At 62.5% G+C, this 18784-nt stretch overlaps 2 protein-coding genes across 3 annotated transcripts in view; both read left to right on the top strand.

Moving 5' to 3' along the window:
• Window positions 1-10480, top strand: part of POLD1 (DNA polymerase delta 1, catalytic subunit) — a 38343-nt gene extending 27863 nt beyond the window's left edge. The window contains exons 9-27 of the mRNA XM_077130918.1: window positions 396-562; window positions 765-869; window positions 1911-2051; window positions 2169-2279; window positions 3239-3430; window positions 3566-3654; window positions 3745-3861; window positions 4002-4115; window positions 4394-4541; window positions 6183-6278; window positions 6443-6580; window positions 7523-7698; window positions 7940-8092; window positions 8178-8280; window positions 8833-8965; window positions 9052-9165; window positions 9435-9487; window positions 9592-9689; window positions 10288-10480. Coding sequence (XP_076987033.1) covers window positions 396-562; window positions 765-869; window positions 1911-2051; window positions 2169-2279; window positions 3239-3430; window positions 3566-3654; window positions 3745-3861; window positions 4002-4115; window positions 4394-4541; window positions 6183-6278; window positions 6443-6580; window positions 7523-7698; window positions 7940-8092; window positions 8178-8280; window positions 8833-8965; window positions 9052-9165; window positions 9435-9487; window positions 9592-9689; window positions 10288-10393 — 2354 coding nt within the window. The 3' untranslated portion in view covers window positions 10394-10480. The remainder of the gene's footprint in view (window positions 1-395; window positions 563-764; window positions 870-1910; window positions 2052-2168; window positions 2280-3238; window positions 3431-3565; window positions 3655-3744; window positions 3862-4001; window positions 4116-4393; window positions 4542-6182; window positions 6279-6442; window positions 6581-7522; window positions 7699-7939; window positions 8093-8177; window positions 8281-8832; window positions 8966-9051; window positions 9166-9434; window positions 9488-9591; window positions 9690-10287) is intronic.
• A 1108-nt stretch (window positions 10481-11588) lies between these two features.
• Window positions 11589-17715, top strand: SPIB (Spi-B transcription factor). Of its 2 annotated transcripts, XM_077131044.1 has the most exons (6): window positions 11589-11632; window positions 12445-12472; window positions 13922-13994; window positions 14263-14471; window positions 14702-14852; window positions 15984-17715. In XM_077131044.1, exons 1-6 carry the CDS (start codon window positions 11610-11612, stop codon window positions 16280-16282), a joined length of 783 nt encoding a protein of 260 aa, XP_076987159.1. In that variant the 5' UTR covers window positions 11589-11609; the 3' UTR covers window positions 16283-17715. The 2 variants fall into 2 exon arrangements, with proteins under 2 accessions (XP_076987159.1, XP_076987160.1); XM_077131045.1 differs by lacking the exons at window positions 12445-12472; window positions 15984-17715 and having other exon boundaries at window positions 11604-11632; window positions 14702-15966.
• The last annotated feature ends 1069 nt before the right edge of the window (window positions 17716-18784 follow it).

Below are 18784 nucleotides of genomic sequence, written 5' to 3'. Positions count from 1 at the left end.
GTGTGAGGCAGGGTGGTCTGGGAGGGCCTGAAGGGGAGTAGACAAGCCCATAAAGAGGTCAGAAGTGAGGAGAGGGTGCCAGACTGTAGTTGCCGGGGTACAGGCAGGACCAGGCCTGGAGTGCAGCTGGAGCTGAGAGGCAAGGAGGCCAGGGCAGGAGGTGGGGACAGAGGGCGTGCAGAGACCCTGGTGGGTGTGTATGTCATGGGGGCTGGGGGAGTGTTTTGGTATCAGGTCCCTATAGCTTCTGCGTGAAGGTCAGACGAGTTGTTGGGAAGGCAGTTCGGGTCAGACGCCCAGGGTGGAGGGCAGGGTGCGAGGACTGAACCGCTTGGGAGGGCACAGCCTAGTGGTGAGGGAGGGACCAGGTCCTCTGAGTCCCTCTCCCTGTGCAGGCATCTTCCCTGAGCCGGAGCGGGACCCCGTTATCCAGATCTGCTCTCTGGGCCTGCGCTGGGGTGAGCCGGAGCCCTTCCTGCGCCTGGCACTCACCCTGCAGCCCTGCGCCCCCATCCTGGGTGCCAAGGTGCAGAGCTACGAGCGGGAGGACCAGCTGCTCCAGGTGCCCCCACCCTGCCTGTGCCGCAGCTCTCAGTCTGCCCCCACGGTTCTTGACCCGCCTCTACGCCCTTGGCTCTGCTCCCACCCGGTCCCTGGTGGAAGCCAACCTGGGCCTGGCCCCTGGATGCCGACATAACTCTCAGTTGGGTGGGGGTGGGAGCCCAAGATGGGGGTGCCCAGGTAACCCCCGTGTGCTCCCCCAGGCCTGGGCGACCTTTGTCCGCATCATGGACCCCGACGTGATCACCGGCTACAACATTCAGAACTTCGACTTTCCCTACCTCATCGCCCGGGCCCAGACCCTCAAGGTGGGGGACTGCCTCCCTGTCCCCTCTCAGGCCCTCCTCTCACCCCATGCACCCTCAGCCTCTGCATTCCACTGCCGAGGCAGCCTGGGAAACCCACCTCTCACCTTGCCCTGCTTGGGGGTTAGTGAGGAGAGGCCGCTTGGGGGTTAGTGAGGAGAGGCCCGGCACCTGCCAAAGTGTGGAGGGTATGAGGAGGGACGAAGGAGGGCCAGGGCCCTCTGACCACGCCTCTGACCCTGGGTGAGCACACACAGGGACACAGCAGTGGGCCCACTGCCTGCTTCCTGCGCTTGGCTGACTGTGAGGATGAAAGCAGCAGCTCCAGGATTGAGCCCCTGCCTTAGCCTGGGGTTTCTGCCTGGCTGCTGCTTCCCTCTCTCCCCTCCCCTGTCCCCTGCTCACCCCCTGCTCCAGCTAGGCTGTACCCCTCCATCCCCACAGGCTACGCCACTCCTTCTACCTGGCCCCTGCCTGCCTCCTTTTTAGCTTCCCCCTCCTGTCTGGGCCCCCACATGACCCGAAAGGCTGCTCATGGCCCTCCTGGGGTCCCAGCACCCTCGGCTCACTGCCTCTGTTGCCATGTCTACTGACCCCAGAACTGACTCCCAGGCTGGCTTCCACTGTGGGCCCACCTGGGTGCCCCCAGTTCCCGCCAAGCTCAGCACCCTCCCCTCAGTCTGCTCTACATCGGCCCCTCCTCCTCCGCCCCATCTTGGGTGAAGCTCCCCCAGTCACAGGGCCAGAACCTCACCCCACAGCCACCTGCCACCCCAGCCCAGCTTCACCTTCCCCCAGACTCCCGCCGACCTCCATTCTGCCCCCTTCGGTCTGTCATCCTGAGCGGCCCCAGAGAGGTCTTCACACTCACACCCATCACCGGAGCTGACATACTCGCTCCCATTCTCTGCCATGACCTGAGGCCACAGTGGGCCCAGCCACGCGCTGGGCAGAGGGACCTGGGGTCTCGGCTCCATGGCTGGGGTCTGTGGCAGGAGCCCTAGTGGGACAGACCCACCCACAGGCCCTGGCTGACTCCCGCAGGTGGAGGCCTTCCCCTTCCTGGGCCGTGTGGCCGGCCTGCGCTCCACCATCCGGGACTCGTCCTTCCAGTCCAGGCAGACAGGCCGGCGGGACAGCAAGGTCGTCAGCATGGCGGGCCGCGTGCAGATGGACATGCTGCAGGTGGGCTGGGCCGGGGGCCGTGTACAGATGGACATGCTGCAGGTGGGCTGGGCCAGGGGGCCGGGGGCTGGTGTCCACCCCTGGGTGCCCCTTCCATGGCCTTCTCCCCCACACCAGGTGCTCCTGCGGGAGTACAAGCTCCGCTCCTACACGCTCAATGCTGTGAGTTTCCACTTCCTGGGCGAGCAGAAGGAGGATGTCCAGCACAGCATCATCACCGACCTGCAGGTCCCATGCGCCCCACCGGGCCCCACCCCGACCTCTGACCTCAACGTCACGCTCCTGTCCCTGATCTTGGCCTCCTCTCTCCTGCTTCCTGATCTTTGGCTTCAGCTTCATACCTGTTCTCTTGACCTCTGGCCTTAACCTCCTGCCCTGTGACCTGTTGTCTCTCCCTGGGTCACTACCCCTGACGTGTGACCTTCAGCCACCCAGCTCCCCTTTCTAACCACTCACTGCAGTCTCCTGTACATTGTCCTGACTTTTGACATCAGCCTTCTCTTTTTCTCCCAGTCTCACCCTAACCTCCTGTCCTCTGACCTCTGACTTGGATTTTTGCCACTCCTGTGACCTCTGCCACTGTGACTTTGCTCCTTTGGCTGTGACTCTAGTTCACAGTAGGCCTTCCCTGACCCCTCCCCCTCCCCCTAACCCTCCACCCCCACCCCATTTCCCCACCCAGCCCCTTGCCCTTTCCCCGTATCACCTCTTGAGCTTTCCCCAGGCCACCTCACCGCTATGCCCTCGGGCCCAGCCACCCTCTTGCCCCCACCTCGTGCTCTCTGACCCCCAGTCTCAGTCTCCCAGAGCTGCCTTAAAGTGCCACACTCTGGGCGGCTGCACACACCAGAAGCTTATCCTCGCAGCCTGGAAGCTGCAAATCCCCATCGAGGGGTCGACAGGCCGCGCCAGCCTGTGGGGTGGTGGCGGGGGCTTGCCCGCATCCTGGGCACCCTTTGCTGGGGGGCATTACTCAGACACTGCCCCTCCCAGCCCCACGTCCCATCGCCTCTGTGGACGAGGGTCTCGGGGCCTGCTCCGCTCCCACTGGCTTTGTCTGAGCTGGTCACATCTGTGCAGACCCACGTGCCCAGCAGGACCCCATTCGTGGCACTGGTGGCTGGGGCCCAAGCACCTTTGAGGGACCACTGAAGGGCCCAGTCCGACCTCACCACTCCTACCCCCAGAGCGGGAACGAGCAGACGCGCCGCCGCCTGGCCGTGTACTGCCTCAAGGACGCCTTCCTGCCGCTGCGGCTGCTGGAGCGGCTCATGGTGCTGGTGAACGCTGTGGAGATGGCGCGCGTCACCGGCGTGCCCCTCGGCTACCTGCTCAGCCGAGGGCAGCAGGTTAAGGTTGTGTCCCAGCTGCTGCGGCAGGTCAGTGGGCCGTGGCCCGAGCTCACCCCTCCCCCACTTCCCCCTTCCTGTCTGTCTGTTGGTTGGTCCGCGTAGCTTTCGTCCAGCCCGTGTGCCCACCCCCCCGCCCCCATTGCCCACCGTCTCCCCTCCCAGGCCATGCGCGAGGGGCTGGTGATGCCCGTGGTGAAGACCGAGGGAGGTGAGGACTACACAGGCGCCACAGTCATTGAGCCGCTGAAAGGGTGAGGCCTCGGCCGGATGGGTCGGGCGGGCCGGGGAAGCCGGGCAGCTGGGGGCTCCAGGCCTGACTCCCCTGCGGGCCTGCCCTCCAGGTACTACGACGTCCCCATTGCAACATTGGACTTCTCCTCTCTGTACCCGTCCATCATGATGGCCCACAACCTGTGCTACACCACCCTCCTGCGGCCCGGGGCCTCCCAGAAACTGGGGTACGGGCACCCTCTGTCCGTGCGCAGGCAAAGCTGGGCCCCCAGAGCCTCCCGGCAGGAGGGAGGGCCCTGAAGGGCAGGGGCGGGGCCGGAAGAGGGAACAGGGAGGCCGGACAGTCACGGCTTCCTCTCCCTCCCAGCCTAAATTCAGATCAGTTCATCAAGACACCCACGGGGGACGAGTTCGTGAAGGCATCAGTGCGGAAGGGACTGCTGCCTCAGATCCTGGAGAACCTGCTCAGTGCCCGCAAAAGGTGGGCTCTCAAGGCCCCTGTCCCTGCTCAAACTTGCTGTTGCCCTCAGCAAAGCCTGCCCACCTCTGCATCACCCCACAGCTGCCCAGCCACCCCACCCAGTGTCTCTGTAAGTCAGAGAAAGGCTGGCGCCCTGGGCAGTACATGGCATTGGCCCTTCCCAGAAAGGCCCCTCGCCAGTGCCCAGCCAGGATGCCCCCGCCCAACCTGAGTCTCTGCCTCCTCCCAAGACCTGGGGCCCTGTCTGAGTGGCCTTTGCCCCCACACCTGCTCCCAAGGGCCAAGGCAGAGCTGGCCAAGGAGACAGACCCCCTGCGCCGGCAGGTCTTGGATGGGCGGCAGCTGGCACTGAAGGTGAGCGCCAATTCTGTGTATGGCTTCACCGGCGCCCAGGTGGGCAAGCTGCCGTGCCTGGAGATCTCACAGGTGAGTGCCTGGACCCCCGGTGGGCATGCGGGTGGCAGGTGTACCCCCTTTGTGGGAGGACAGTGCTCATCTCAAGGTCAGAAGTGGTATTCCTTGACTCGCTGGGGACCCCTTCTAGAGAGGGTGTGTGTTTGCTGACATGCTCACCGTGTCTGCAGAGGGTTGTTCTTGCTGTGGGCCTGGACACCAGCAGGCAACTGCATAGGCGAGGCATCCTGCCCTGGTAGGGACAAAAGACACGACAGCAGTAACTGCAGCACAGCAAGTGGCGCCAAGGCCGTGCAGACAGGAGACAGTGGGGCGGACCACTTAGGAGGTGATGTGCCAGCAGAGGCCCAAGGGCATTCTTCCACCATCACACAGTCACCGGAGGGTCTCCTCCTAATGATAGTCTGTACCCAGTCCACCTCCTGTCTTCATGGGGAAGCAAGGAGTGTCTCAGTAGGGGCTAGAGTCATCCACCAGCAGTCAGGCTCCAACATTTGACTTGCTGCATCCTCAGCGGGTTCGTGGACTTTGTTCACCTTCGGGCAGATGTGGGAACCCTCCCTCCGCTCAGGTGTGAGGACACCAGCAGGTGTTTGATCAGCACCCATACCCTGCTCTGAGAGGGCAGCAATGCCTACTATCTTTTCACAGCCCCCACCCAGGGTGCTCTCTTCCTCAGCAGCATCCCAGGCTCCAGGGCCTGCTTACCCCAGACTCATGGGAAGCCCTGAGGTTTTGAGTTCTCAAGGTTCTGCCAGGCTGGGATTGGGGCATTGGCTTGTGGCCTGGGAAGGCTTTATATAAGGGTCTTCCTGTCTGGTTCCTCCCCAGGGCTTTACTTTTTTTTTTTTTACTTTACTTTTCCCTGGGGCCTTCTTTGTTTCTCTGCTCTGTCTTTTTCTCTTGACCTTTTTTCTTATCTCTTTTCAAGTTTTGGGGGGGGTAGAGGAATGGGATAGTGAAAAATACTGAATCATTCCAGAAGAAAAGAAAAGGTAGAAGAAATAGAAAGCAAATAACAAGGTGGTAGATTTAAGCACCAAAACATTTGTAATTACACTAAATGTAAATGGACTAAATGCTCTATCTATGTAAAAGACAGGCAGTTTTCTGACTGAATTCAAGCCCAAAACCAGTCTTACCCATCTCAGGCACAGTTCAGGGTTTTGCCCCTGCTGCTTCCTGGCTTTGTGAACTGAGGATAGCCCCTCTGTGCCTCGATTTCCTTATTTTTAAAATGAGGCCATTGGGAAGGAATCTTCATTTCTCAATGGGGGTGGTACGGCTGGCATTCAGGGAGGAGACCAGGAATGGTAGGGCATTCTGAATGCACAAGATGGTCCACACCCCAGAGAACTGCCCCTCCCATAATATTGCAGCCCCTCCATGGAGAGAAACACTGAGTCGCTGGTCTCTTCTGGGTCCTTGATGTACCCCATTCCTCCTCCTGCCCAGAGCTATCTGCCAGGAAACCTACTTTCCAACAGACCTTTGAGGAGTAGCCTAGGAGCCCCACTTTGCAGATTTACAAACTGAGGCACAGAGGGGCGATCCTTGGTTCACAAAGCCAGGAAGCAGCAGGGGCAGGACCCTGAATTGTGCCTACTGCAGAGGGCTCCTGGGCCAGCGCTCTACCTGTTTCCTACCCCACAGAGCGTCACTGGGTTTGGGCGTCAGATGATTGAGAAAACAAAGCAACTGGTGGAGACCAAGTACACGATGGAAAACGGCTACAGCACTGATGCCAAGGTCAGGGCCCTGCATGGCCATGGGGGTGCCTTGAGACTGGGGAGTGGCTGCAGGGAGGCCAGGCTCAAACCCTCCGGGCCTCCTAGCTATTCTCCTGCAGCATCCTCGGGGCCCCTCTGCAGTATATGGGCACCCCCAACACACCCACATGCACCCTCTCCCAGGTGGTTTATGGAGACACCGACTCTGTCATGTGCCGATTTGGGGTCTCTTCTGTGGCCGAGGCGATGGCCCTGGGGCGGGAGGCTGCAGACTGGGTGTCGGGCCACTTTCCCCCACCTATCCGGCTTGAGTTTGAGAAGGTAAGTGAGCTTGAAGTGGGCCAGGTGTGAGTCTTGCCAGTTTTCAGGGGCCTCTGATTCTTGGGGTACCTTCTAACCTCAAGAATGTCTTACTTTGGAGATCGATTGTATGACAGGCTGTGGAGAAACCCTGATACTGCTCTCTCCACTCTTGGCCACCCTAACCACGGTTCTCTGGACAACCCATTCTTTAGGCCCATAGGGCCCCTTTTCAGGATATGCTGCTGCCTGGATTCTCCCGAGTTTGGGGCCTTGGTTTTGGGAACCCTGTCACAGGCGTGGTGTGGTTCTCAGCTTTGGAGTTGCCCGATGCTCTTTAGTTTGGGACCTTCCATGGGCAGTGGGGACCCTGACAGGATATCTCACATCTGGGTACCACTGTCCAGGGTACCCCGAACCCAGTGGGGGTCAGTCCTGGGTCCGAGATAACCTCAGACCATACTCAGTATCCAAGGTTCAAACAGGGGTTCGGCCTTGGCTGCAGCCACTTTCAGACATGGAAGCTGTCAATTTACAGTCTCTGGCCTCAGACTCCCCCCAGTTCTTAGGCTATTCCTTCTTTTAGGGGGTACTTACTACACTGTGTCCCCTCCCCATCAGCCTCAGAAGTCTGCCCCAGACCCAGATTTGGGGGTATTTCGGGGTTCATTCTGGTTTCTGGATCTTGTGTCTTAGGGGCCATCTCTGGGTTTATCTATCTCTGTTTCAGATTTGGGGGTCCCTGGAAGGCTGAGGGGTGGCCACCCTGGGCTCTGTCTTCAGGCAGCACCCAAGGTTTAGAGTCTAGCCCCCTCCCATGGTGGGCCTGCCCTGGGGCCTATCTCCCCAAGTGTCTGAAGCCTGGACTCAGGGACCAGCCCCGAATGTCCTCAGCTTCTCAAGGGTCTTGGGACGGGGCATCCAGCCCCCAGTCTCAGGAGTCTCGGCTACGGCCCCTCCCAGGTCTATTTCCCCTACCTGCTCATCAGCAAGAAGCGCTATGCAGGCCTGCTCTTCTCCTCCCGCCCCGACACCCACGACCGCATGGACTGCAAGGGGCTGGAGGCCGTGCGCAGGGACAACTGCCCCCTTGTGGCTAACCTCGTCACCGCCTCACTGCGCCGCCTGCTCATCGACCGGTGCGTTGGGCCCCGGCCCTCCTCCCTCGGACCAGGAGTCTGACCCCCAGCCCCTCTTCTTTCTCAGACCCGGGAGTCCCGCCCCCTCCCCCCTCCCCTGGGGATGCAGGTGTCCCCGCGGCGGAGCAGTGGAAAGAGTGGGGTTGGGCAGCTGTGGCGCCCCCCCCCCTCCCCGGGCACCTCGGCTCCCTGAGCGCCTCCCCAGGGCTGTAGTGATTGGGACGCCACCCCCTGCCCCTAGAGACCCTGCGGGCGCTGTGGCCCACGCACAGGACGTCATCTCGGACCTGCTGTGCAACCGCATCGACATCTCCCAGCTGGTCATCACCAAGGAGCTGACGCGAGCGGCCGCCGACTATGCGGGCAAGCAGGCCCACGTGCAGCTGGCCGAGAGGTGGGACCGCCTCCCCACCCGCCTCTTCCTGCCTGCACTACCCGCCCCACTGCCCTTGCCACCCACTGCCTCGGTCTTTCCACAGGATGAGGAAGCGGGACCCCGGGAGCGCACCCAGCCTCGGCGACCGCGTCCCCTACGTGATCGTCGGGGCCGCCAAGGGCGTGGCCGCCTACATGAAGTCCGAGGTCAGCCCACCTGGGCCCGCACCCCAGCCCCCCGCCCCCCAGCCCCCAGCCCTCACCGCTCTCACTTCTGCTTTTGAGCTCGGGCAGCCGGCAGGTGGGGGGAGGGGCGTTTCCCTCCGTGGGCCCCACGGGACCCAGAGATCCACCCCCCAAAACACACACACCCAGGGTCCCCATGGCTGGACATCATGTGCTCCTGGATGCCTTGTCTGCTGGCCTGCAGGCCCCCTCCTTGAGAAGGGCCCCCAGTGTCTCCCCAGCCACAGCAGCTCTGCATGCAAGCCTCTAATTTCCTGGATTTGTAGTCCACGTTCTCCCCAGATGTCCACTCCCTGACTCAGTCCTCAACACCATGATCCTCCCTCAGCCCCCACTTCCTGTCTCACCTCTTCGCATCTTGGCATCACTGCCAGATCCCCACACCTGTGAGCTCCAGCCCTCCGCTGTCCCCAGCATGGGCATAGTCTGTGCCCGGCGGCTGCCCCACGCTGTTGCCCCCCTGAGGGTGCCTGGGTGTGATGCCCCTCGGCTGACCACCCCCGCGCCCCCCAGGACCCCCTCTTCGTGCTGGAGCACAGCCTGCCCATCGACACGCAGTACTACCTGGAGCAGCAGCTGGCCAAGCCGCTTCTACGCATCTTCGAGCCCATCCTGGGCGAGGGCCGTGCCGAGGCCGTGCTGCTGCGTGAGGGGCCGCCCCGGAGGCCGGGCGGGTCAGCAGGGCACCTGGGGGCAGGGGCACCCACTCACTCACCCCTACCTCCCCTGCAGGTGGGGAGCACACGCGCTGCAAGACCGTGCTCACGGGCAAGGTGGGCGGCCTCCTGGCCTTCGCTCAGCGCCGCAGCTGCTGCATCGGCTGCCGCACGGTGCTCAGCCACCAGGGTGAGCATGGCCGGGGACCCCAGGATCCCAGCCCCTTATCCCACTACTGGCATGGCCTCCCCCTGGGGTCCAGCCCCAGGTGGGGGGCTCCCCTCACATGTGCCCACCTAGGAGGCCCTCGCCCCTCCACCCTGGGAGTTCCCCGGGGGAGTTTTCCCCATGCACACTCGCTCCCTTGTTCTCCAGCCTCCGGGGACTTTCAGAGGCTGGGATGGGCCACAGGCGGGGAAGGGGGAAGGGGGTGCTGACCCTGCCACCTCTGTCCCCAGGAGCTGTGTGCAGGTTCTGCCAGCCCCGGGAGTCGGAGCTGTACCAGAAGGAGGTGAGGCAGGGGCTGCCAGGGCGAGGGCATGGGGCAGGGGCACAGGAGGTAGGGGGTGGGTGGGCTGCGTCCTGTGGCCCTCAGCATTGGCCCCGCCCTCCCAGGTATCTCACCTGAACGCCCTGGAGGAGCGCTTCTCGCGCCTCTGGACCCAGTGCCAGCGCTGCCAGGGCAGCCTGCACGAGGACGTCATCTGCACCAGGTGCGCCCCGACTTCCCCGGTCTTCTCAAGCCCCCAGACCAGCATGGGGTGCTCTGAGCCCACCTCAGGGCCTTCCCTAGCACCCCTCCCCTCACCCAGTGAGGAGTCCTCACTCAGCCCGGGCATCCTGCCTGGAGGATGGGCCAGTGCCTGTCCCAGCCCCCTCCCCCAGAGGGGGCCCTGGGCACCCACCCCCACTATCCCTGCTTCCACCCCCTGGGCGGGCCGGGCTTTCCCCAGGGAACAGGCGGGTGGGGCGGGTTCCCACGCCAGGTGACAGGTGATATACGGCGGTGGCCGGCCGGCGCCCTGCGCACCCACTGTTATCGGGTCCGTGCCCGCTGAGCAAACAGCCGCCTGCCGGAGAAGACAGCTGTGGTGGGGGGGCTGGGGAGGGAAGAAGGTGGGGGGCAAAGTCCTGGGAACGGCCCCCACCCCAGGCCCGGGTGCTCACGGCCCCGCAGCCTTCACCCCGCTAACCTCAGGTCTGTCCCGGACCCTGGCCCTGGCCCCGCCCTGGCCCCCACCTGGACATCCCACACCCCTACCCAGACCTCGACCTTGACCTTGTCCTGACCCCGCCCCTGCCCGCCTGCAGCCGGGACTGCCCCATCTTCTACATGCGCAAGAAGGTGCGGAAGGACCTGGAAGACCAGGAGCAGCTGCTGAGGCGCTTCGGGCCCCCTGGTCCAGAGGCCTGGTGACCTCGGGGGTGCCCCTGGAGGACCCGGGGGGCGGGATGGGTGGAAAATTTACAAATAAAACTCAGGCCTTTTGTTACCTGGTTCCTTGTGCTCTCTGGGGTTGGGGACAAGGCCCAGTTTCCAGAGTCCTAGCCTGGACCCTGTCGGCCGGCTCTGGGGGTGGGGCTCATCTCTGCTCGTGAGACCCCCTCACTCCCCTGAGGCCCCCACTGGACCTCTCTGCCCTCAAGGCCGTGAGCCCTGGGCTCCAGCTTTTGCTGCCTCAGTTTCCCCCTGCCCCTCCTGCATGGTCCTGAGTGACCAGCCCCAAGAGTGCCTCCCTGCCCCTGCTCAGGGCACCCAGGTGTCTGGCACCAAGGCCTGCCCCTTTTGGGGTGTGCCCTTCCCCCTCCCTGGGTTCCTGGGGAGCTGCCCCACCCTCCAGGTGCTGACCTGTTTCCATCAGGCCCTGGGACAGCCCCTCATATGTCTGGTTTCCACTCCCCAACCTGGCTGAGAGGACCCCCCCACATCACACACCCACGAATGTTTCCACCTCGGGGTCCTCATGGGTGATTTCAGGCCTGCATTTTCCTCAGGGATCCCCCCCACCCCCCTTTTGAGACCCCTGGGCAATCCTCACATCAGTCCCTTATGGCTTCCCACTTGCCTCCAGACACCCCGACAGTGCTATGGGGCCCGTTCCCCGAGCTTCTGCCTCTCGGGTACCCAGTCCTGGTGCCACCCAGCATCCCTCTCCCCTCCCCGCCCCTCGTGGGGCTGAACTTCAGCTCCTGGGTCCAGAGTCCTCTGGTCGCTGATCCCCCCCCCCCCCTCCAGTGACCAGAGGGACCCCCAGCCTTTTCTTTTTTCTCTTGTAAAGGTCATTTTATTGAGCTATGTTCACACACCGTACAATCCACCCAGGCTTGCCTTTAAGGGGTCCCCCTAAATCCAGCTCCTTTCCCATCTCCACCCCTCAGGGTCAGCCCCCCAGACCCGCCCCTAATCTTGGGGATCCCCAAGCCCAGTTGGCCCCTGCGCCAGCCTGCCCTGCCACGTGACCAAGGGGTTGTGCAATCCAGCCCCCTCCCCTGGCCCCCTCCCTCAGGGGATTTTCGAGGAGGGCTGATCACAGGCCCGTCCCCCCACCCCCACCCCCCGGGGGCTGGGCCAAGGTATAAATAGGGGTGGTGGTTGCAGCCAGGCGGCCAGCCCAGCAGAGCCCAGCGCCACCATGCTTGCCCTGGAGGCTGCACAGTAAGCCGGGCCCTCAACCTGCCCTTGGCACCCCCATCTAGCAGCTGGGAGGGGGGGCCCACCTCCCTCTTCTCTCCCATCTTGCAATCTTCTCCCCCCTCTCATCCCTAGCCTTCCTGGTCCCTGAGGAGCCCCTTATCCTGGGACTCTCCTCTCCACTGGCTGTCTGTCTCTGTGGCTCTAACTCTCCATCTCTCCATGTCCCTCGGGAAGCCTCGCCATGTCCCTGTTCCTCGCTGCTGCCCCCGTGTTTCCCTGTTCTCTGTCCATCCTGGTCTCTGGGTCTCAGTGTGTCTCTCATCCCTCTGTCTGTCTGCCTGTCTCCCCTGACTCCCAACCCTGCTTCTCCCTGGGGCTCAGTCATCACTTCCTCTGCACCGAGATGTGCCTGGATGTCCCCACACTTTCTCCTACCCCACCCATCCGCTCCCCTTTCCCCTCGGCTGAGTCTGTCTGTCTGCCCCATGTCTGTCCGGACATCTCTCCAAGTCACCGACAAGGTACTGGAGGCTCAAGGGGTCCACCTGACCCGGCCCCTTCCCCGCCTGCGCCCCTGCTGGCACTCACGCCTCGTCTTTGGGGACTTTCTCTCCCTCACTTTCCCTGCCCCCCCCCCAGCCTCTGTCTATGCAAATCCCAGGGGGCATTTGCCTGGCCCCAGCCCCCCACTTCCTGTCCCGGTGGGGGCAATCGGGGGGGCTGGTCCCCCCACAGACACATGGCAGGGCACTGTGGTGGCCACAGCTGCTCCGCCTCATCAACCCCCTCGAGCACTGAGGCCCTGACATGCTCCTGTGCCTCTCCCCCGCCAGGCTCGACGGGCCGCACTTCAGCTGTCTGGTGAGTCGTGACCCCTGGGTGCTGGCTGGCAGGGTGGGGGGGGGACCACGTGGCCTGCTATGACGTCCCTCAGGAGCATCGCTTGTGCCTTGCCTCGGTTTCCCCTTCTGCCCCTTCCTATCACCTTGTGTCTTTCTATGTCTCTTTCCTGCCCCCACCCTCCGCCTGCATCACTGATGTCTCTTTTCCTTGTGCGGGGGACAAGGGGTTGCCTTCGTTTTGCTGATGCTACGTCCATGTTTGCCCCACATTCAGCAAATTCACTTATTCCTCTTTCCTTCTCATCTTTGTTCGTCTTGTATTCTAAAAACTGCATTCTGTGATAGTTCAGACACGTAGAATTTCAGCCCAAACACCCTCGAACCCGCCACCCAGTGAGGAGACAATCCCTCTGTGCCTCTCAGGTGTCACCACCAACCCACCAACTTTACGTGTTCCTTCCTGTTTTTCTTTTCTTCTTTTTTTTATTATGGTAACATATATAAAACACACAACTTGCCATTTAATTATTTTTAAGCATAGAGTTCAGTGGCAGTTGTATAATTTACATGGGTGGCTCAGGGAGTGTCCCCATTGGATGAATGGAGACAAAAAACATCCCCATCGCTCCAGAAATTTCCCTCACACCCCTTCCCAGTCCATACTCCTCTCCAGTATTCCCCCCCACCCCCAGGGGTTAGTTCTGCCTGCTTTTGTGCTTCATATAAAGTGAATCGAATGTCTGTCCTTTTTCATTGCTGTATAGTACTCCGTCTCAGTTCCACCATGGTGTTTATCCCTCCTCCTCACCATGGGCCACTGGGTTTGTGGCTGGTAATAACACTACTCCAGATATCTTGCCAAAGCGTTTGTGTGTGTGTGTGTGTGTGTAGTCTGTTTTCAGTTCTCTAAGGGTGGTCTCTAGGGGCTGCAGGGAGGTGTGCATAGAGCTTTAGTTCCACTAGAACTGGATTACTGAGGCATGACGTGATTCTTGGGATGAAGCGAAGCAATGCAGGGGTGGGTGAAAGCAGTGTTGAGAACCTGCCCCTGCAAAAATACTCCCCCTCTGTCCACCTCCCCACTGAGCCAGGCAAGGCCAGGGCAGATTCTTTTAGGCCTTCCCCAGGTGCTATTGGGAAGACAGGGGTGCCACCCAGCCGGGACCCTCGGGAGAGGGCACTGCGGGTCCCTGGCTGAGGCTCCAGGTCTCTGTGTCTCTTCCTGCATCTCTGTCTCTTTTTCATCTCTGTGTGTGTATCTCCAGGTCTCTGGGTCTTTGTGTATTTCTCCTGGGCTCTCTCTGTCTGTGTCTCTCCCTCTCCCCCTGTGTCTCTATCTCTTTTGGTCTCTCTTTCTCACCCTCTCCCAGCCTCTCCTCCCCTCGCCTGTGTGAGCTGGAGTCTCCCTGCGGGTTCAGGGTCGGGGTAGGGGTGCCCTGCAGCCTGGCTGACCCCTCCCCCCAATCAGTACCCAGATGGTGTCTTCTATGACCTGGACAGCTGCAAGCACCCCGGCTACACCGACGCCGACGGGGCTCCTGGTGAGTGACCCCAGCCCAGCCCCCTCCTCACCTGGGCCCCGGACCCCGAGGGTGCATTTCACAGATGGGGGTGCCAAGGCCCAGGGGAGCCCGTCAGCTTGCCAGGCAGAAAGGGGTCATCCCAGCCTCTGGCCCCCCTCCAGCCCCCTCCATGCAAATCCTGAGGTTGGGGATTTGCACGCCCACAAAGGCCCCTCTGTGCTGGGGGCTGCAGCTGGGCGGGGCCTTGGCCAGACCTCTGGCCTCTGACTCGGTGCCCTCCCCCCAGACTCCCTGTGGGACTGGGCCCCGCCCGCCCCAGCCACCCAGTACGAGGCCTTCGACCCTGCAGCAGCCGCCTTTGGCCACCCCCAGGGTGTCCAGCTCTGCTACGGGCCCTCGACCTACAGTCCTGTGGGGGGGCTCGACCCGCCGCCCAGCCTGGAGGCCCCGGGGCCTGGCCTCCCAACGTACCCCACGGAGAACTTTGCAAGCCAGGTGAGGGGCAGGGGGCAGGTGGATCCCCCCAGCGTTGGCTTCAGCATTCACGAGGGGACAGGAGCCGCCTTCAGCCCTGAGCACAGATGACCCCCTTTCAACCTTTCAAAAACCCTCGGGGGTTAAGTACCATTTTGTGCCACTGCTGAAGGCAGGAGAGGTGCCTCCGTGAACACTTGAACCTGGGGACGATGCGGATATTCTTTATGGGTGACCTTGACCTTCCGTAGACCCTGGCCCCCCCGGCGTTCGCCCCGTACCCCAGCCCTGTGCTGTCGGAGGAAGAGGACGTGCTGCACGACAGCCCTGCCCTGGAGGTGTCGGACAGCGAGTCGGACGATGCCCTGGTGGTGGGCGCCGAGGGGAGGGGAGCCGAGGCAGGTATGTGGGAGCTGGCGGGGGGTGGGGGCCAGGGCGAAGGGGACCCCATATTCCCGAGCACCTATGATGGGCTTCAGAGCTGAGGGCAGGTTTTCCCAGCTCCGCCAGGGGCTGGCTGTGTGGCCTTGGGCAAATTCCACCGCCTCTCTGTGCCTGGGATTCCTCTCTGTCCAGTGGGGATAACAGAGTGTCCTGGCACGTAGGGTTGTTGGGAGGATTCAGTGGGATGACAGCATCCAGCACAGACGAGCTTTCTATAAACCGACCTCTCCAAACAAGAGCACCAAAAAGAATAACCGGGTCTGTCCCCCACACTCAAAGGCTGCTTCCATGCCCATGTCCAACACGCTCCAGCCCTGGGAAGCTGGGATCATTGTTTAGTTGTCTGGGCCTCAGTGTCCCACCTGCAAAATGGGTATCCTCCTCCTTGCTCCCTCCTGGGTGGGGTAAGCTAATAATTAAAGCACCCAGCCTAGCCCATGGTGCTGAGCCTTCACAAATGCTGGCAAAATCCAAACACACACACACACACACACACACACTCATCTCACATGACAGCTGACAGCACCGAGGCTCAGAGAGGTCAAGTCAACAGCCCAAGGCCACACAGCTGGGAAACGGCAGAAGTGGGGGCGGGGACCCCAGGGCCCTGTTTTGAGCACCGCCCCCCCTTCGTCTCCACCTCAGCTCTGGCCTCTCCCTGGATCCTGGGCCCCCTCGGGCTGAGAGGTTGGGAGAAGGCAAGCTGAAGGCACAAGCTGGAGAATTGCCAGGGCTGGGATTCCAATCAAGTCGCGATTGCTCCACGGGGCCCTGGGTCACCTGTACAAGCCCCCGGGCAACGACAACCCATTCCGCAGATTCCTCCATCCAAGGGGCCAACAAATATGTACGGCTCTGGGCCGGCCCGGACAGATGCCGAGCCCCGACGCGGGGGCGGGGAGGCAGTTCTCCGGGAAAAGGCCCCAGAAAAGGGGCCCGGGTTGGGGGAGGGGTAGGAGCTGTTGGGGGGGAACAGGGGCTCAGAACAAAGGGGTGTCTAGCCGTTCCCTTTCAGCCCCGCCCCATTCTCCGGGCAGGGAAGGGGGGCGGGGTGGACGCGGGGGCAACACTCCCCCCCTCCCGCCCCAGGGGCCCGCAAGAAACTGCGCCTCTACCAGTTCCTGCTGGGCCTGCTGACCCGCGGCGACATGCGCGAGTGCGTGTGGTGGGTGGAGCCGGGCGCCGGCGTCTTCCAGTTCTCCTCGAAGCACAAGGAGCTCCTGGCGCGCCGCTGGGGCCAGCAGAAGGGCAACCGCAAGCGCATGACCTACCAGAAGCTGGCGCGCGCCCTGCGCAACTACGCCAAGACCGGCGAGATCCGCAAGGTCAAGCGCAAGCTCACGTACCAGTTCGACAGCGCACTGTTGCCGGCCGCCCGCCGGGCCTGAGGCCGCCCCACCCTAGTTCAGGGGACCCGTGGACCCCCATATTGGGGGGTGCGGGGGGCCTTCATCCTGAAGCCTTGCCCAGGGCCACCCTGGGGTCCCCTTGTCACGACCGTGCCTTGGGGCGCTCTACTGAACGCAGGGGTGGGGGTCGGGCTTCCAAAATCCCTGGCACCTCCTGAGATCCCTCAGTCACATGGGGGCGGTGATGTCCCATACGTGGGGGAGGGGAGGCACCGCCCAGCCTGGGGCCCCTCTGGGCTCCCCTTCCCATGCCTGAGATCTCCCAGTGATGTTGGGGTGCTCTGAGTCTCTATGACCCTTTGTCATATCTGTCCCTCTACACCCCCACCCCCTTGTCATCTTTGAGATTCCCTAATTCTCTGGCACCACTCTGTGATCACTTTTTCATGTCTGGAATTCTCCAAACACATCCAGGGCCCCTCTGGGATCCTTTCGTCATGCCTGAAGCCACCCTTATCAGGGTGGGGAGGGGCACCCCGGTGGCCCCCTGGGAATCCGCTTGTCATGCCTGGGATCCTCCCACCACACCTGACATAGCCCCCCCCCGTGGGACCCCCCCATCCCATATATCCCTGTGGGGCCCCTACCAGCAGCCCTTATTCTTGTGGGGTCCCTGTTCTTCCTGGGGTGCCCTCTCCACAGCCACACTGAGATGATTCCAGGACAAGCCAGGTCCTTGGCGATATTCACTTTAGTTCCTTGCAGCATTGTTCTTTTGGTGGGGCTGGGAGGGTGGGGTGGGAATCCAATGTTTCAAAACAGGGAGACTTTGACATAACCCAGATTTCTGGTTTCCCTTAAAACTTTGGGCAGTGCAGCGGTAGTGGGAGGGCCGGGCCGGGCAGCGTCCCCTCCTACCGGGGCATCTGCTCTCCAGCGTGCCCCAGGCCCCACTGCCCCGGTCATCTTCCACCACCTCTTCTCTGGGTCACCTGTTCAGCCCACACCCCTTGTGCTTCCACTCCTCGCGTGAATCTGGCTGGAGCCGCGGCCTGGATGAACTGAGCCGGAGGTTCTATGGAAGGCAGAGGCTGTGGGCCGGGCAGCTGGCGGTCCAGGCCCTGAGCTGGGGGCCGCTGATCCAGAATGAGTGACTTGCAGCTTCCAGGCCTCAGTTAGTCCCTTCTGTGAAAGGGGGCGAGGAAGAAGAAGCTCTCAGAAGCCCCCCTCAAGCCTCCTGGAGTCTACCCCACCCCCACTGGTGTTCGGGAGGGGGATGGGGGCCTCAAGGAGCCCGAGGGACTCCCTTGGGACTCAGGGGCACACAGCAGCTGGTGGGAGAGCAGGTGGGAAGGGTGCACAGGGGGCAAAATGTCCTCCCCAGGGCCTCATCCTCCGAATGATGTACATTTTGGAAAAAAAAAATCATCCAGCAGCCAAAATGTGAAATAAAATAAAACAAATCAAATCAAGGTGGATAGATCTCCTGGGACCCTTTGCAGGGACTGCACTCCTGGCTCTCCACCTGGGGGCGTTGGTCCACAGAGTCAGGGGAAGGGGAGGGGAGGCTGAGAGAGGGCGTCCTAGAGGCAGGGAGGCCAGGCTAGGCTGCAGCTGCAAAAGGGGCAAGGGCCTGAGGTGAGCCACTGCGGCTCGCTTTAATTGTGTCATCCTCTCTTCCTGCCAACTGGATCTATTCCCTAGCCTCTCCCCATCTCTCCTTCCCTTTGGTCTCTGTCTCTGTCTCTCTCTCTAGGTCTCTGTCCCCTCGCTCCCGGTCTGTCCCCCTGTCCCTGGGTCCCTGTCTCCCTCCCCCTGGGTCTGTGGCCCTTTTTTCTCTGGCTCTCTATCCTCCCTCTCGGGACTGAGCCCTCGGGTGGCGGGCGGGGCACGAGGCCCCAGGTGACAGCGCTGCCTCTGGGCACAGTCTCTGATTTCGCTAAATTCGCGGGAGGAGAGTAGCGGTCTGCCCAGCAACTCGTGACGTCACCGGGCTGCCGCGGCCGGGTTGGCTCTGGCGCGCCTGGGAGGCGGGGAACCTTCCGGCTCTGCGGGGGTTTTGGCAAAGGGGGGGATGGACAGGAAGAAAAAGGGAGGGCCTTGTCTCCCCCGCACCGGGTCCCTCACACCGCGTTGCTCCCCCACTCTCACACCCACCCCACCCTCCTCCCACCGCACCAGGTCTCCACGAGTCCCGCCCCTCACCCCCTTCACTACCCCCCCACGTCCAGCTACCACGCCCATTCAGAAAGCCTCAGGACCCCTGCCGGGAAGGGCGCCAACCTCCGGGCAGCCCTCCAGGGCCTTCCCGGCCTCCCCCGCCCCCGGCCCACGCGGGGACACCCTCCCCCTCCCCCGCGTCCGGTGCCCGCCCTGCCCGCTCCGGGAAAAGGCCCGGGGAGGGGGTTAGGGCGAGGTCCCAGCAGGGCCGACGGCCAGGCCGGGCGGGCGGGAGCCCAGAGCCCCGAGCCCCGGAGCCCAGGGCCCTCCCTGCGGGCGGAGGCCCCGTCTCCACGCCCTGGCCCTCCTGCTCATGCTGGG

Source organism: Tamandua tetradactyla, chromosome 16, assembly GCF_023851605.1.
Source record: "Tamandua tetradactyla isolate mTamTet1 chromosome 16, mTamTet1.pri, whole genome shotgun sequence".
Lineage (NCBI taxonomy): Eukaryota > Metazoa > Chordata > Mammalia > Pilosa > Myrmecophagidae > Tamandua > Tamandua tetradactyla.
The sequence above is the reverse complement of the archived record's forward strand: the minus strand, read 5'-3'. Positions and strand labels throughout refer to the sequence as shown.